The sequence below is a fragment of the Rattus rattus genome, chromosome 1 (genome assembly GCF_011064425.1).
Source record: "Rattus rattus isolate New Zealand chromosome 1, Rrattus_CSIRO_v1, whole genome shotgun sequence".
Classification (NCBI taxonomy): Eukaryota; Metazoa; Chordata; class Mammalia; order Rodentia; family Muridae; genus Rattus; species Rattus rattus.
Window position 1 is genome coordinate 210,791,454 of NC_046154.1, and position 15,381 is coordinate 210,806,834.

General features: G+C 45.0%; 1 protein-coding gene across 1 annotated transcript in view; it reads left to right on the top strand.

The window, feature by feature from the left end:
• Grhl2 (grainyhead like transcription factor 2) overlaps positions 1–15,381 on the top strand; it is a 122,423-nt gene that overhangs the window by 56,569 nt on the left and 50,473 nt on the right. Inside the window, exon 7 of the mRNA XM_032914581.1 lies at positions 115–226. Within this exon, the coding sequence (XP_032770472.1) occupies positions 115–226 (112 nt within the window). The remainder of the gene's footprint in view (positions 1–114; positions 227–15,381) is intronic.

Genomic DNA, 15,381 nt, shown 5'->3' on the forward strand with positions numbered 1-15,381 from the left:
CCTACCGGAAGTGGGTACCGGAAGTGGGTGCCGGAAGTGGCAGCTGGAAGTGGCAACCGGAAGTGGCAACCGTGTGCGTCAGCAGAGGATAATGGCTGCTTTTCTCTCCTGCAGAGTGTAGTGATGGTGGTCTTTAGTGAAGACAAAAACCGAGACGAACAGCTGAAGTACTGGAAATACTGGCACTCCCGGCAGCACACTGCTAAGCAGAGGGTCCTTGACATTGGTAAGTTGCCTATCCCCCTAGGCTTTGGCAACTAGCTGGGTCGCCAAACTCAGCCCACAGAGGCTCTGTCACTCTCCGCTATGCCAGGTATTGAATTGTACATGTGACCTGTGACATTCAGCACAGATCAAGCTGAAAATCAGTCAGGCTGAGCAGAGAAGAGAGCATTTTCCTTTCCACCAGAATCAACTTATATAATAATAACCACAACAATGCCTTGGTAACACAGCGGCAGTTTCTGAAATATGTAATGCCCTGTGTCTGAGCCATGTAGGCAGTGAACAAGTCAGATCACTCTTGTCCCCTACTACATGCTAAAACTCAGGCCCATGAGGCTCAAGGTCCCTCACAAAAAGCTGTGACTCTAGTCTGTAGTTCTGCCCTAAATCCTTTCATTCCTACATAAACCTAATGCAAGCAGAAGTCGGTGGTCAGGAAAATATCTGTTTGAGAAACTTGCCTGCCAGACAAGAAGAAATGAGCCTGCAGAGTTTATTTTGTTTGTATTTCTAAGTACAATATCTACTCCCTAGAGATCAAGGAGCCCTTCGGACAACCAAGGGGCCAGACAGAAAGGCAGATACTATGCTACCTGCTCAACTAGCTCCTCGCCAAGGCTAGAAAGGGTGGAGTACAGGGAGACAATCCAGGCAGCACCTGTGGGGTCGGGGAATGAGGGGAACCACCCAGCAGGAACTGGGACCACAGTGGAAGCAGTTTTCCATTGGGAGGTGGAACCCGAGAGGAACTGCTGCCAGCTGCAAGCTCAGTGCCAATGGGGTGGAGAAGTACTCAGGCTTTCCTGCTCCCGAGCTCCCTCCCTGGGCTTCTCGATCAGACTCAAGACCGGGGAGCACAGGACCCCGACAGAGTATCATTGGACGCCACAAAATATTAAGCAAGTAAAAGGATAAAAGGACACTTGCTTTCATGTCTTATGAAGTGGAACAAAGGCTCTTTCCTTCATGGCACCCGTGATAGCTCCCTGGACCAATGGCAGAGATTAGCTAGTAACTAGGTTAATATTAGAGCGTCACCAGAGAACATTTTGAAACTAAATGCTGGTACAGCCTGTTGAATGGTTAAGCTACTCCCATTCCTCATTTCTCTTACCGTCACACACCGAGGGGTGGCTACACAGAAAGGCACACTAGCCAAATACTAATCTAATAAACAGGGAAACTGAAGCCACGAGCAGTGTCTTTATGTCAGGCAAGCTGTCCTCGAAATCAGCTCAAGTACTGGGATAAGAACTTCTCCTAACGATAGCCAGTGTTCTGAAAGCCCGAGGCTGGAGCAAGGCACTAGGAAAACGTGCTCTGACCTGTTCTGTAACCGTCTGTAGAACAGAGAAGCAATTTTATTTTATTTGAAAAGTTAGTCTTATAATTATTGCCCAAGAAAATGAGAGAAGCAATTAAATGGAAATATAGGCTCAGTTCAAATAAGGTAAATAATAAAGGGGCCTTGCTGGCATGCCTATTCACCAACTCCGACACTGTCACAGGCTTCCGTTTCCAGAATGATTTCCCGCTTCTCTAGTCCTTCCAATACATCTCTCTTTAGTACCTTCCATTGGCCTCCGTACTTTGCTCAGAGAGCCCCACACACATGTATACACGAATGCAGAGTGTGTGTTTACAAACACGTGTATGCACATATAAACATATGCCTTGCTGCACATACATGCGTGCAGGCAAATCATGCATACGTTTGTACATGCAGAACAAGTACATCTAACAAGAAAAGCAAACAGACAGTTCCCAAATTTCCACCAGTGTCTGTGGTAAAGTCCATCCAAGACCTGAGACAGTGTCCTTCAAGCTGGAATAAGAAGCAGACAAGACCTCTTTAAAAGTTCACTGTATGTTAAAAAGAAAAAGTGTATGTGAGTGGGCATGGACGGGTGTGCCACAGTGTCCATGTGGTAGGCAGAGGGCACTTGTGAGAATTGTTTGTTTTTTTTTTTAAATTTTATTTTATGTGTGTGAGCACACTGTCGTGTCTTCAGACACACCAGAAGATGGTTGTGAGCCACCCTGTGGTTGCTGGGAATTGAACTCAGGACCTCTGGAAGAGCAGCCAGTGAGTGCTCTTACTGGCAGCCATCATGTTGACCTAAGCCTAAGTTTTTAGTTTTTGTGTTTTTTTTTTTTTTTTTTTTTTTTAATTTGAAACAGGGTTTCCCTGTTGCTCTGGCTGTCCTGGAACTTAACTATGTAGACCAGGCTGACCACCTATTTACGGAGATTTGCCTGCTGTCTTCCAAGTGCTGGAATTATAAAGACATGAGCCTCCATCTCAGCAAGCTTGAGTTCGTAATCAGCAGTCGTTAGAGTTGGGCATTGCAGGACTCACATCCTCTACGTTGTACCTGCCTCAGTTGTGAGCCTGGGCACGAGTACCTTCATCTCACACTGTAGGGTGCTGGAATGAGTAGCCACCACCTGTTTTCTCTCTCTGTACCTCCTCCTATTCTGGCCATGGCCACAGACCTGGCCCCTCCCACTTACCCACTCATGCCCGGGGATAGTCACTAGCTTGCATTCTGTATAGTGGGAGAAATTTTTGCCTCTCCTTACAGAAGCTCATTGTACTTGGACCAGGTTGTCAGCCATTCTTTGAGGCTGTCCCTTGTCTCCTGTCCTCATTCTTCATGTGGAAAGGTGTTTTGTACTTCCCAAGGCTCAGAGACTTCCCAGGGGTCCAGTCTGTGGTCTGTGAGAAAGAAAAGGAACGCAAGGCCAGGACAAAGGGCAGGAGGCTGTCAGCTTGGGTCTCTGTTCCCAGAGTCTGTCGTATTTTAGTGAAGCTGATTCTTCATCAGCCACCCCACTGCCCAGGGAGCTCTTGGGATGAACACTTGGGAACTTTGTTCCCTCACTTCTTCCAAAGCCCAACAAGGTCCCCGTTATTGAGTTTTCTCATCACCCTGTGTCTGCTGTCTTTATCTCCTATGAGAACACATATCACCCGCTCACCTGTTGTTCATTCACATGCTTGTACTTCTTGTTTCCTCTCTTTCTAGAAGGCAATCTCCCTGAGAACAGAGCCTTGTCTGTTTTGTTCCTCTCTCTGCTCTATGCTTAGCACAAAGCCGGAGACGTAGTGAATGTCTGAATGAATGCATGAGCAGATGTGTGCATAAGGAAGGTGTTAGAATGGCGGAGGGTGGGTCTGAAGGAGTGGACTGAACCTTACTAACAGCTACTCCTTAGGTACAACGTCCTTTGCTACAAACTTTTTTTTTTTTTTTTTTTTTACAAACTTTCTCTAGCCTTCATACATTAACTTCACCCCCTTCTCGCTGGGTGATGGGTGCATTCCTTTAAACCCAGCACTCGGAGGAAGAGGTAGGTGGATCTCTGAGTTCAAGGGCAGCCTGCTCTCCATGATGAATTCCAGGGCAGCCAGGACTACACAGAGAAATGCTGTCTCAAAAAACAAAACAAAACAAATAAAAATCATCTTCAAAACTGAGATGGGAGATGGCAGAGATAAGAACTCCACCTAAGTCTTGGAGAGTGTGGGCAGATGGAAATCTAATGCCCGAGGCTGCTCCCACTCTATGATTCTGTGCTGTGTCTCAGTGCTTGGCTCGCCCTGGTCTCTGGTCACCAGCAGTGGCAGAGGACACCATCCCTTGCTGCCCAGGGCTGAGTGCACAGTGCTGTCTGACTGTTATGTAGGTCTGGAATATCTGAGAGCTACGTCAGGTGTGTGGTTCTTATTTGTTCAGAAAATGTTTGGGGTGGGGCAGGAAGTGTTAACACTGAGCCCCAACTCCCTAGGCGTCAGTCAGAGCAACACAATCAGAAACACAGAGAGTTCTCCAGCCAGCACCAGCTCTGTCTGTGACACAATCAGAAACACAGAGAGTTCTCCAGCCAGCACCAGCTCTGTCTGTGAGCTCCTTGAATAATGGCCATGCTTTCAGGTTGTAAATAAGTTTCCATTCTGCTGCTCAAAAGCATTCCTAGTCGACTATGCCTCCCACACGGAGAAGCCATTTAAATGACATTTGTCCTTTGTCTTTAAACCTTTCTGTTAAGTCATTTAGTCACTGACTCGTCCATATTTTTTCCTCACCAGCTTGAGGAAATGCATGCCTACGTTCATTCAGCAGAGAGGTACAGAGTTTCTTCGGTGGGGCAGGCCTTTTTCAGCTCTGGTGATTAAAATGTAATTAAGATGGGGCCTTACCATCCCATTAACCTCACCTAGATGTTTCTGAAGGGATATCAAGGCCATGAGAGTCAAAACGAACTGAAGGATCCTGCAAGCCAGACAGTGGCACCTGCGTAAATAAAATGGTCAAAAAGATTTTTAAAAATGATACTAGAGAACTACTTTATGCATCTGTTAAGAAAGATAAGAAAGATAAGTGAGACTCAAGCTGCCATGCACCCTAGAGTGAGAGAGTTGATAGACCAATGTAGCAAGTTGGGGACGCAGGGGATACAGAGTGGATGTGGGGGGAAGATGGCTTTTTGAAGGAGGTCAGTGGTAATGTGAGAGGGACAGATATATGATCCACAAATGGAACTTGATTTTGGAGGAATTGGTTAAGAATTGTGTGCATCTGTCAGAGCTGTAACGGGAGAGTAAATTCTGGGCTAGCTTGAGGGGATGGGACCCAGCAGGGACTGACAATCAGGAGGCTAGTGACAGGTAAGGAAAAACCAACACACAGAGAGGGAAACAAGCCACCCTTCCTAATTGACTGGAGGTGAGGTTGAAGGAGGAGAGGGCCAAGAAAAGGCGTCACAGCTCTGTCACCTCGGTAGTCACTGTGCTCTCCTTCTTAGGTAGTGGTACCAGGAGGAGCGGGTGGTCGGTCCGTGGGGAGCGGAGGCAGGCCAGGCTGGCGGATGCACACTAGGACAATAATTCACATGCAGAGCATGTTGGCAGGTCCCTTGGGAAGTAAAGAAAGCCACTTGGTTTCTAAGTGTGATCCTTGGAAAAGTACTGAATCACAAGTCTTAACAGTGAGCTGAATGTCAGGGTACCCACTTGATGACTAACTCTGTCTCTGAATGTGAGCGTTTTCTGTTATCTTTCAAAGAGGGAGACAAATAAGACCTCACAATTCATGTTAGAATGAAGCTAGCCTGTGCCACTTCCACATATGATCTCTCCTGGACACCCTCTCTCTCAGGGTTTTCTCCTTGCAGTAGAGCTCAACGGTCCGACATAATGCTCATCACAGTTTGTTTGCCCGTTCTCAGTGGGGGAAGCAGGGTTTGAAGTCCAAGGGAGCATCAATACTTCTCAGGGCCAATGGGCACCATTTTATAGGTAGCTGTCAAACTTACGTGTTCTAATTCGATCTCAGACTTAATTTTAGTTCACAGTCATATTTCCTGTCTCAGAGTTTATTAGGTGTAGTATTAATAGTAATCCTATAATTAGATATTTGATTTTCAATTATTAGCATGTCATTATAGGATTTGTAAATGTTATGTGCCCCAATACAAATTAATTTCTTCCTTCCTCTCTGTTTTAAAACAGGGTTTCTCTGTATATCCTGGCTGCCCTGGAACTCACTCTGTAGACCAGGATGGCCTTAAATTCAGAGATCTCCCTCCTTCTGCCTCCCGAGTGCTGGGATTAAGGGAAAGTGCCACCACTGCTTATCCAAATTTTTCCTTAAAAGCCATTTTAAAATTGTGTCGCATTATATTAGTTTCCTGTGGAGGAAGACATTTGTCTGAAACCTCAGTTGTGATGACATGGAAACATTCGTGTGCTCAATTCTGTATGATTCTGTTTGAAGATCAGAGGAGTCTTTTAGAAGGGACTCAAGCCCAGAGTCCTGCTGGCCATTGTGGATTATTTAGCTTGGAGCTTCTGCACTAGACTCAGGCAAATAGGAATTGTATTCAAATTAAATCTTGCTCCCTTTCCACCCCCCATCCCCCCACCCCACCCCTACCCCCCACCCACGGTTATCCGGAGGATTCTGGCTCTAAGGTGCTGTGCCCACGAGCCTCCTTGCAGGTTTTATAAGGAATCCCATGCTGGCTGCTCTGAGAGGTTTGTAGAAAATCAAGTAAAGGCAGTCGGGTGTGCAGAGGTCAGGGAAGGTGGATTTTATGGCCCAAGGAAGACTTGTACAGGAAAAACCGTAGCCTACTTCTTCATTCACCTGAACTCAGAGCTGTCCTATCCTCAAAATGTTAAGACCTCCCCTCTCCCACAGTCCGGACAGTGTAGGGCTTGTCTCTTTAGCAATAAATTAAGTTCATCTTATGACATTTTTTAAGGCTGCTTCCATACTTCTAAACATACCTAAACTTGATTGATTATAAAATAAAACAAAACTGAGATCTCCTTGCTTTGGAAACAACCTGGAGACAGAGAGGCTCTGAGCACCAAGCCAGAGCCCGCAGATCCCTGTGTCCTCTGTAGAGCCAGCTGTGAGGGGGCGTTTGGGGTGAGGGCCAAGAACCTCCCAAATCTTCCTGTTGGTTTGCCACATCCACATGCTGTGTAAGACAGGCCGTGCTTCAGAGGGCGGTGCTGAAGCTGCGGTCTCAGAGAATTCCTTTTCATCTTTAATTTAGCTTTGGTTGGGAAATACTGATGTGATAAAAGCACCATCAGGTGTGAAGGTTAGGTATTTAAAAGTTATAAAATGCAAGTAGTCCTTAAAGCTTGATGTTTGTGCAGACAGAAAATAATTCTGGGTAATAATAGACCCACTGTGGGTTTCTGTTTATTGCGTGCATGTCTCGATTTGAATCTCAGCACCCCTGGGGAGACCCATTTTTCATTTTCCCCCTGATATGAGTGGCCCTGGGCTCCCCCTTTCCCACCCAGAAGTCGAGACTCATTCCCAAACTCCAGCCCTTGATCTTTCTCATGGGTCTCCCTCATCCCAGGTTTCACACCAGATCCTAATCCGGTCATGTCTCAACCCATCGTAACATCTTCTAGTAACTGTTCAGTGCTGTCTCTGTAGGGATATTTTTACCTTTCTGCCTTTCCACACTTATTTCCAACTTCCTTGTCCTCCAGGGCTCTTCTTGATTTGAGCCTTCGCTCCTCCACCTGACCAACCCCACTTGGGTGATTTCCTGAGTTTCTCTGTAGAATAGGCAGCCCCTCCTGGGTTAGGATCATGTCAGCCGTTGCAACTTTGCAATATTTACTTGGCTGTCACTTTCGTTCGTCTGTCTACCTGATGCCCAGTTATTTGAGTGAACAGAGATTCTGTTTCAACCTGTAGGAACCTGTGCCTGGTACATAGTAGGTGTTGAACCCATGTTGAGCAGTTGAACAAGTGTTGGGGCACTCTCGAGTATCTAGGGCAGTTTGGTCAGTCCTAGTTTGTCCAGTTAACACGGAGTGAGCTTGGGGTTGGGCTCCTCTCTTTAATGTGGGTTCATTTTGGTGTCATTTTTCTGTTGGGAAGGAGAGACAGGGACAGACAGAGGGACAGGCAGAGAGAACAAGTGAAAGGTGGAGCTCCACCTTGGCTGTCAGTCCTCAGATGCTGACTACCTTGCTGTTTGAGAAAGCATTGCTCCTCAGCCTGGGTGACTGGTGGGCTCCAGGGATCTATCTGCCTGCCTCTGTTTCCCTAATACAGGGAGGGTTGCAAGCACGTCACCACAGGAGGCTTCTTTTAAACCTTGGTTCCAGGGAATTGAATTTGGGTCCTGATATTGGCAAGGCAAGCATCTGAGGTGAGCTGTCCTCTATCTAGCTCAGCAATGCAGTTTCTTATATTAAATTGCCCTTTTATTAAACACCAGTTTTTTGTTTTTTGTTTTTTTTTTTTTTTAGTTAAGGCAGTGATTTAATGACTTGGTGTAGAAACATAATGTACACTAATAAACCAGGGGAGATTCTTCTTTTAAACCTAGCTAGAAAGTATTAGTTTTATTAGATCAAGCAAATTGGGAATGGGTTTAAAAGCAAACCAAACAACAGGCTAGATTTGAAAAGTCAAGGTTGTGCTTCTGTAGTTTCTTTTCTGCTCTGAGGAGTCTTGTTTTTCCCCCATCCAGGCCATTATAGCTTAATGAGCCTTTTCTGATAAACAGCTTTTCTTTTCCAGGGAATATTGGAGCCCAAATGGCTAACCAGAAGGAATGTTCCATGGAGGACCAGGGTGTAGTGGATTCCTGAAGACACACCCCCTCCCCTCCCTCATGCTAATGAAGGGTGGAACTGCTCCTTAAACAGATGGTGCTAGATGATATTGAGAGTTCACCACACACCTCGTCACATGCACACGCACACGCACATGCAGGCGCACACCCCGGCCCATCCCCCCACCCGCACACTAACCTAACAGCCCCACGTGTCTATGGCTGTAATTTGTTTTATTCCCCTCTGCTTCCCTCTCTTGTCCTTTACTGGACATTGAGTTGTTTGCCCATGGCTGCTTCTCCATGTGTATAGCTCACTCTATTTGTCATGGGATTTATACTTCCATTTGGTTTAATTTTCGTGTTCTGCCTGAATCCTGATGGTGTGACCTTATTTGGGGGTGCTTTAAATAAGACCTTAGGTAGTGTTTCCACCTTTAAAAATTTGTGTATTGAAGAAGGCAAGGGCTTAATAAAAGTCTCCCAGAGTTAACTGTGATCTTTCTCTGAGGTACTAATTCTCCAGATTAAAGGGTTGATCACGATGCCTGTGGCACGCATGTGTTGATCATAGCCATTCCCATATGGGTCAGGGGCCAGCTCAGACAAGTCATGTAACTTTCCAAGGCTATGACACTGAGGTGCCTGGATGATGGGGCCACCTTTGTAATCAAAAGGTAGCAACAGTTTCCCCTTCTGGAGGACAAATCTAACTCTAACAAAAGTGCATTTAAAAGAATAGCATTTCAATCTTGAAATAATATTAAAATCCTGTAATAATGTAAGAAAACTAGTAAAATTAAGCCAGAAATAACACGAAAGACGTAAGCAGCCACATCCGTGAGGTCAGTCAGTGATTCCCTAAGCACATCCTCCCCTTCCCTCAGGGAACAGGTTCATCTTCCCATGTCCATAAGCTAGTCTGGTACCTGTGACTACAGCATGGGGACTTGGGAGGATGGAAGATGGAAGCTAGTGTTAACATATCCCTAGTCCCTGAAGGAATTAATGTTAACATATCCCTAGTCCCTGAAGGAATTAGGCTCGTTCAATTTAGTGACAGGTTCACCACGAGTGATCTGGATGTCATTTCTCCGTGTGGATCTGCTCGCTTCAGATCTGAACCACCGCTTGCTCTCTATATCTATATCTGTATTCCTTTCAAAGTTTTGAGAACGACAAGGAAAAGTTTCATAGGACCTTAATTCCTGAGAGTCTTAGCAATAATAACATCACTTGAGAAAATCGGTTCTGCTGTCTTTTACCAATCAGTTGGTTTTCCCACAGGTTACTGTTCCTGAAACTATTTGGTGTGGGGCGGGGACAGGCTAGGGTTTGTGCTGAAGGGAACACGGTAGCTGCTCTAGGATACATCAGCCATTTGCAACAGTAGCTTCTGGTTCCAGCTTAGATGACTGCTCATTCCCATGTCTACCCCACAGAGCAGCAGAGCACCAACTAATGAAATGGAGATTGGAAACCTGGGGCAAATGATGACCGGTTCCCATCACACAGAAGTATGAATTATCACCAAAGCACAATTTGTATCTTTATTCATTCAGAAAACTCTCAGGTGTTTTATCTGAGAGTTTTATCATTAATCTGGTCCTCAGATTAATGTTGTTGGCCAGCAACAAAATAGTTAAAGCTCTCTGAGTCACTTAGACCAGTCAGAAAAATTTACATCTAGCCACATTGATGAGGTGTGTAGTTGCAGCCAGGGTGTGCACAGCGGCTTGTGTGACTGTGCAGTTATATGTTAATGCACAGGATATGAACTTTCAATGACGTTACTACTGTTCTGAGGTCAAGTTTGGGGGTAAAGACATGGTTGTGTGTATGTATATATGATCCAAACACAGTCTTCATGTTTTGCATAGTAAACACTGACTCATGAGCCCCAGGACCAGCCCTCAAACAGTATAGAGAATAGAATATGCAGAACATAGTCTAAAATGCAAAGTATTTTCTTAATTTTGCTTATATTGTTAGAGTCTGAAATCCGTAACATTGTTCTATCTAGTTCCTGACCTAGAAATGAGAGCAAACATGTCTTAGTCATGTCCTTTGCTGTGAGGAGACATCATGACCAAGGCAACTCTTATAAAGGACACTTAATTGGGGCTGGCTTACAGGTTCAGAGGTCCAGTCCATTATCATCAAAGTGGGAAGCACGGCGGTATCCAGGCAGGCATGGCATTTGAGGATCATAGAGTTCTATCTTGATCGGAAGGCAGCCAGGAGAAGACTGTCTTACAGGCAGCTAGGAGGAGGGTCTCAAAGCCCAGTGCCACAGTGCCACACTTCCTCCAACAAGGCAGGGCCTAGCACATTCAAACCACCACAAAACACACAAGAGAAGTATTAGGTTTGGTGCAAAGAGAATCCTAAGAAGGACGTCTTCCTGACTCACAGCAGGGAGACTCTTAGATCAGCCACGGTGAGCTGATAGCAACTGTGCACTGATCACTATGGTTTAAGAACACTGAAGAGTCACTCAGCGCTGTCACTCAGTGTCGCTATAGTCATATTCTTACCACCAACATTCTGGATTGTCTACTGAAAAGATATACACTTGAAAAATGTTCATGTCACAGAAGCCAAAGGGGTTTGGCTTTGTGCATAGACAGCTTTGTAGGTTCTGGTCCTAGCTCTTGTCCCCTAGTGAGGTTGTACTTCGTCCCCAGGAGTTCATGTGTCAGAAACCCAATCTCCAGTCCTAGTGCTCATGTGTTTGAGGTGAGGAGGTTGTGAGAGTCTGGTGTGCTGGTGACTGTAAAACTCCTGAGCTGGCATGTCCCCTCTGTCACCATCGACCATGATGAGAAGAGCTCTTATCACTAGCTGGTTGGGCTCAGCCTTGAACACCACAAGCTATTTAAAAAAACAAACAAACAATTTACTAAAGCCCACGGTATTCAGATATAACAACAGAAAAAGACTTAAGACACAGACCAAGTGACAGAGTTGGAGAGGTACTGATCACGCTTTATGTTTCTTACTTGGGTGAGGTTTACAGACAAAGGTTCACGGTTGCCTGCAAGCTGTGTGTGTGTGTGTGTGTGTGTGTGTGTGTGTGTGTGTGTGTGTGTGTGTGTGTGTGTGTGTGTGTTTAGCACAGAGCCTAGCTCACACTTGGCTCTTAAAAAAGAAAGAAAGAGGGAGAGAAAGAAAGAAAGACAGAGAGAGAGAGAGAGAGAGAGAGAGAGAGAGAGAGAGAGAGAGAGAAAGGAAGGAAGAAAGGAAGAAAGGAAGAAAAGGAAAGAAAAATAGTGGGCATTAGGACCAAACATACTCAGGGACACCCAAAGTTACCTGTGACTTGTTAAGAACACTATGAAGAAAAAAAAAAAAAAAAAAAAAAAAGGCCTGGAGAGATGGCTCAGTGGTTAAGAGCACTGACTGCTCTTCCAGAGGCCCTGAGTTCAAATCCCAGCAACCACATGGTGGCCCCCAACCATCTGTAACGGGATCCAATGCCCTCTTCTGGTGTGTCTGAAGACAGCTATGGTGTACTCATATAAGTAAAATGAATAAATAACCCTTTAAAAAAAAAAAAAAAGAACACTATGAAGGAAAAAAAAAAAACAACGATTTTGGTGAATTTTTCCATTGGACACACATGCTTTAAAAAGGTGCTTTTTTGATTTAGAACAGGGGAGGGGAGGCCTCAACTCCGGTCTGAGCTTCCTCCATCTTTTTCAAATCAGAGTGTCCTCAGATGATTCGCTTTCTTTCGTGTGTTATCTGCCCAGGCTGAGATGGGGGACAGGGATGTTCAGGACAGGCGGGCTGAGGTATGGCTGTTGTCCGCCATGAAGAAGCAGCTGTGCACTCTTTAGATACCATCTCTGTTCTCAGAGGTAACTCACGGAGGGTCATGGAGAAGGGTTCCTATGCCCAGGGATCCACAGCTAATGCACTTGCTTGCTGTATCCTGTCTGTCACCCTGAAGATGGCTTACATTCCCCACCTTGTCCACCGTGCAACAGTCCCAGCTTTAAGGAAACAGCACATGACGAGGCTGATGCGCTATGCACAGGACTGGCCTGGCTCCTGGGTTTGTCTCCAGCATTCCAGCCTTATTATTTCACTAGTCCAGACAGAATCTCCAGCTTCCAGAAGAGTGCCATCTTCTGTATTAATTATACTAGTCTGTTTAATCTCCAACAATATATATAAAATAATTAAAGGGGGGCAGTTATAATTCTCCAAGCACATGGGGCTTAATTAAGGCGCAGGAGTTAGTGGTTCCTTTGACTGCCATCCAACATCATGGTGTTCTTACCGTCAGCGTGAGGAAGCCTGAGCCTTCAAAAGTCTAAATTAAAACAAAACACCCAATTAACAGGCCACTCATTATCTGCAAAAGATAAAAGTAAGAGATAACAAAAAGGATTCACTCACCCGTAATTTCTGTGTAGAATATACCTTGCCAGAAATGAATGTGGAAAGTGTGTGTGAAGGCACACTCAGCACCTTCTGGCAGACGTGGTAAAACTTAAGCATCGTTTTTCCACAGCACCAGTGCCTTTGACTTCCTTAGATGGGCTAGCTTGAACTTCTCCCTCAGCCCTCTCATGCTCGCAAGTTCTGGAAATGTTTTGTTTGTCCTCTCCCTGTTGAAGTATTCTATCCCTGCCCTCCTTCGTTAAGTAGCTTCCCCTGGTCCCCAAACACCCAGGTTCACTGCCTCCTTCACCAAACATTCCCTCAGCACCTCATAATACAGTCGCCATTGAAACAAGCGAGGTGCTATGCTATCGATATCTGCCAGTGATTTATGGTTGGAATTGTAGTTACAAGTGTGGCTGTTGGTATCAGACAGTCCTGAATTCAAATCAGAGCTGACTAGTTACCAGCTTTGTGACTTCCACAAACAGCTTGGTGTCTCTCTAGGAGAGAACACGTCGATTCCTACCCTAGGAGTAAGAACTGAGGGAGACAAAAGACCTCAGACTGCATTGTTGGCACAAGGCCTGCCTGGCTTGAGCATGTGTGCCCTCAACTAGAGCACACATCACCCCAAGAACCTTGGGGTTTGAATGCCAGGAGATGGCAGCGGCTTTATCAGAAGGAAACAGATGTCTCTGAGTCCACTCTAGGCATAAGGATAGTCATATCTTAGTGTCCCTGGTTGGTATAACTGGTCCTCCTTTATATAGCCTCGGGTCTGTCCACCAAGAGAGGAAGTGTTTTCGGGGAAGTATAGACTGTTACATGGACCTCATAGAGACAGGTGAATGTGCTTCCTAAAACCACATGTGGCGTGGGCCAAAAGTACCCAAAAGATCCTCTTGGCTTTGTCACAGCACCAAAACTTCTCAAGTGTAGAAAAGAGGCAGCAAAGAAACTCACAAACCCTGTGTGAGAGCTGGCAGAAATGTAGTCTTGGCTCCACTCCATGTTCATGGGATGCGAATATCTGGCAGTAGCCCGCATCTCTCCAAAGCCCTCTGCTGCCTCTGCTGGCCTCTAATGTGTGAGGATGCGCTTGCCAGATAGTCAAAACCCTGGGAATCTGTAAATTCCCATTCTGCTCTGGGGCATCCTGACACACTCTGGAGAATATCCACGGCATATATTTTCATACCACTTGCCCTAACTTGTACATCCAGGACATGGTAGCCTGGAGATTTTGGCTTTATGGCTAGCACTGCAGCACCAGGGGACCAGTTTCATTTGAACTACCCTCACCCCCATTTTAAGTCTTTCAGTATGCCTTGCTAACTATATATTTAGTTCTTTTGTGTGTAAACTACCATAATTAATAAGAACTACCTTCATTCTATTTTTCTGTTTTGTTTTTTTTTTTGATGGGCAAGAAACATTAAAGAAGAAAAAATTCAAGATATTTGAAAAAGCAAGCAGATTTAAGATAATAATTATCTTGTTTATTTATATTTATGTGTTTATTTGTATTCCGGTTCCTATATTGCAAAAGCTATAAGATCAGGGACCTAGGAAGGACAGTTCCTGGTACAAAGTAAACATTTTGGCTCTTATGTTTGTCACTTGATTGCTATATTAGAAGACTCTGGTGTGTTTATATTATAGTTGGTATGAAATCCTTGCCTTTTTTCAGCCTTTTTTTTTTTCTTTTTCGAAGGGGAAATTAAGACTGGAAGACTAAAACCTTGTGATGTAGGACTCCACAGTGTCCCAGTGCTCAATCTAATCCCCTTGGCTTGTCTTAGTTTCCGGCAGTGACATTTGCCGTCTTCTTCACAGCTGACCTGCAAATTGTACTCAACTGCAAGGTTGTCTTGCAAGGCTCTTAGTTGAGAATCAGGAACTGGATTTGAAATTCAGCTTTCTTCTCTCTTAGAAATGGGGGGAGTTTGTTGGCTTGCCTTTCAACAAAAGCACAAGCATGCGTCCACGACTGTCCCATTGAGTCTGCTCAATGTTGGTTTTCTCTTTTTTCTTTCTCATTTACCTTTTAGTATTTATTTTAAAATCAGCAGAAACTCTTGACTTACAAAAATTAATAGAATGAGAAGAAGTACAAATAGCATGAGACCCAAGAATGGCTGTTCAACCCTTTAACAGTCAAGGGACTGCGGATGAGGATAGGAGACTGGGTTTTGAACATCAGTTTGGAAAGACCATATGAGAAGAAAGGACGTAGTTACCCCGAGTGTAAACTGTTCTTCCCTGGAACAGCTTGACAAAAAGTAGTCAGCTTTAAAATTATAGCCAGGCCTGGTGGCACAGATCTCTACCCCAGCACTAGGGAGGCAGAAACAGGCAGACCTCTGTCCGTGTCTGGCCAGCCAGGGCTACACAGTTCAATCTCACCTCAACAGGACAAAGTGGAATAAGAAGCGACCTTATATTTGAGAACATCCTCTTTTGTCTTGTAGTTGAGTGTTGAACCCAGCTTCTCTTTACCCAGCCCCGCTCCACCAACAAGCTATACCTTCTGCCCCCAAGAATTTACTTTAATAAAATATAACTAAATTTACATGAAATATAGCTGTAAAAGTAAGTGAAACATTGGTGTAACAATCTATTGGGCTGAGTGACACAGGGTCCGATACGATATTTGCA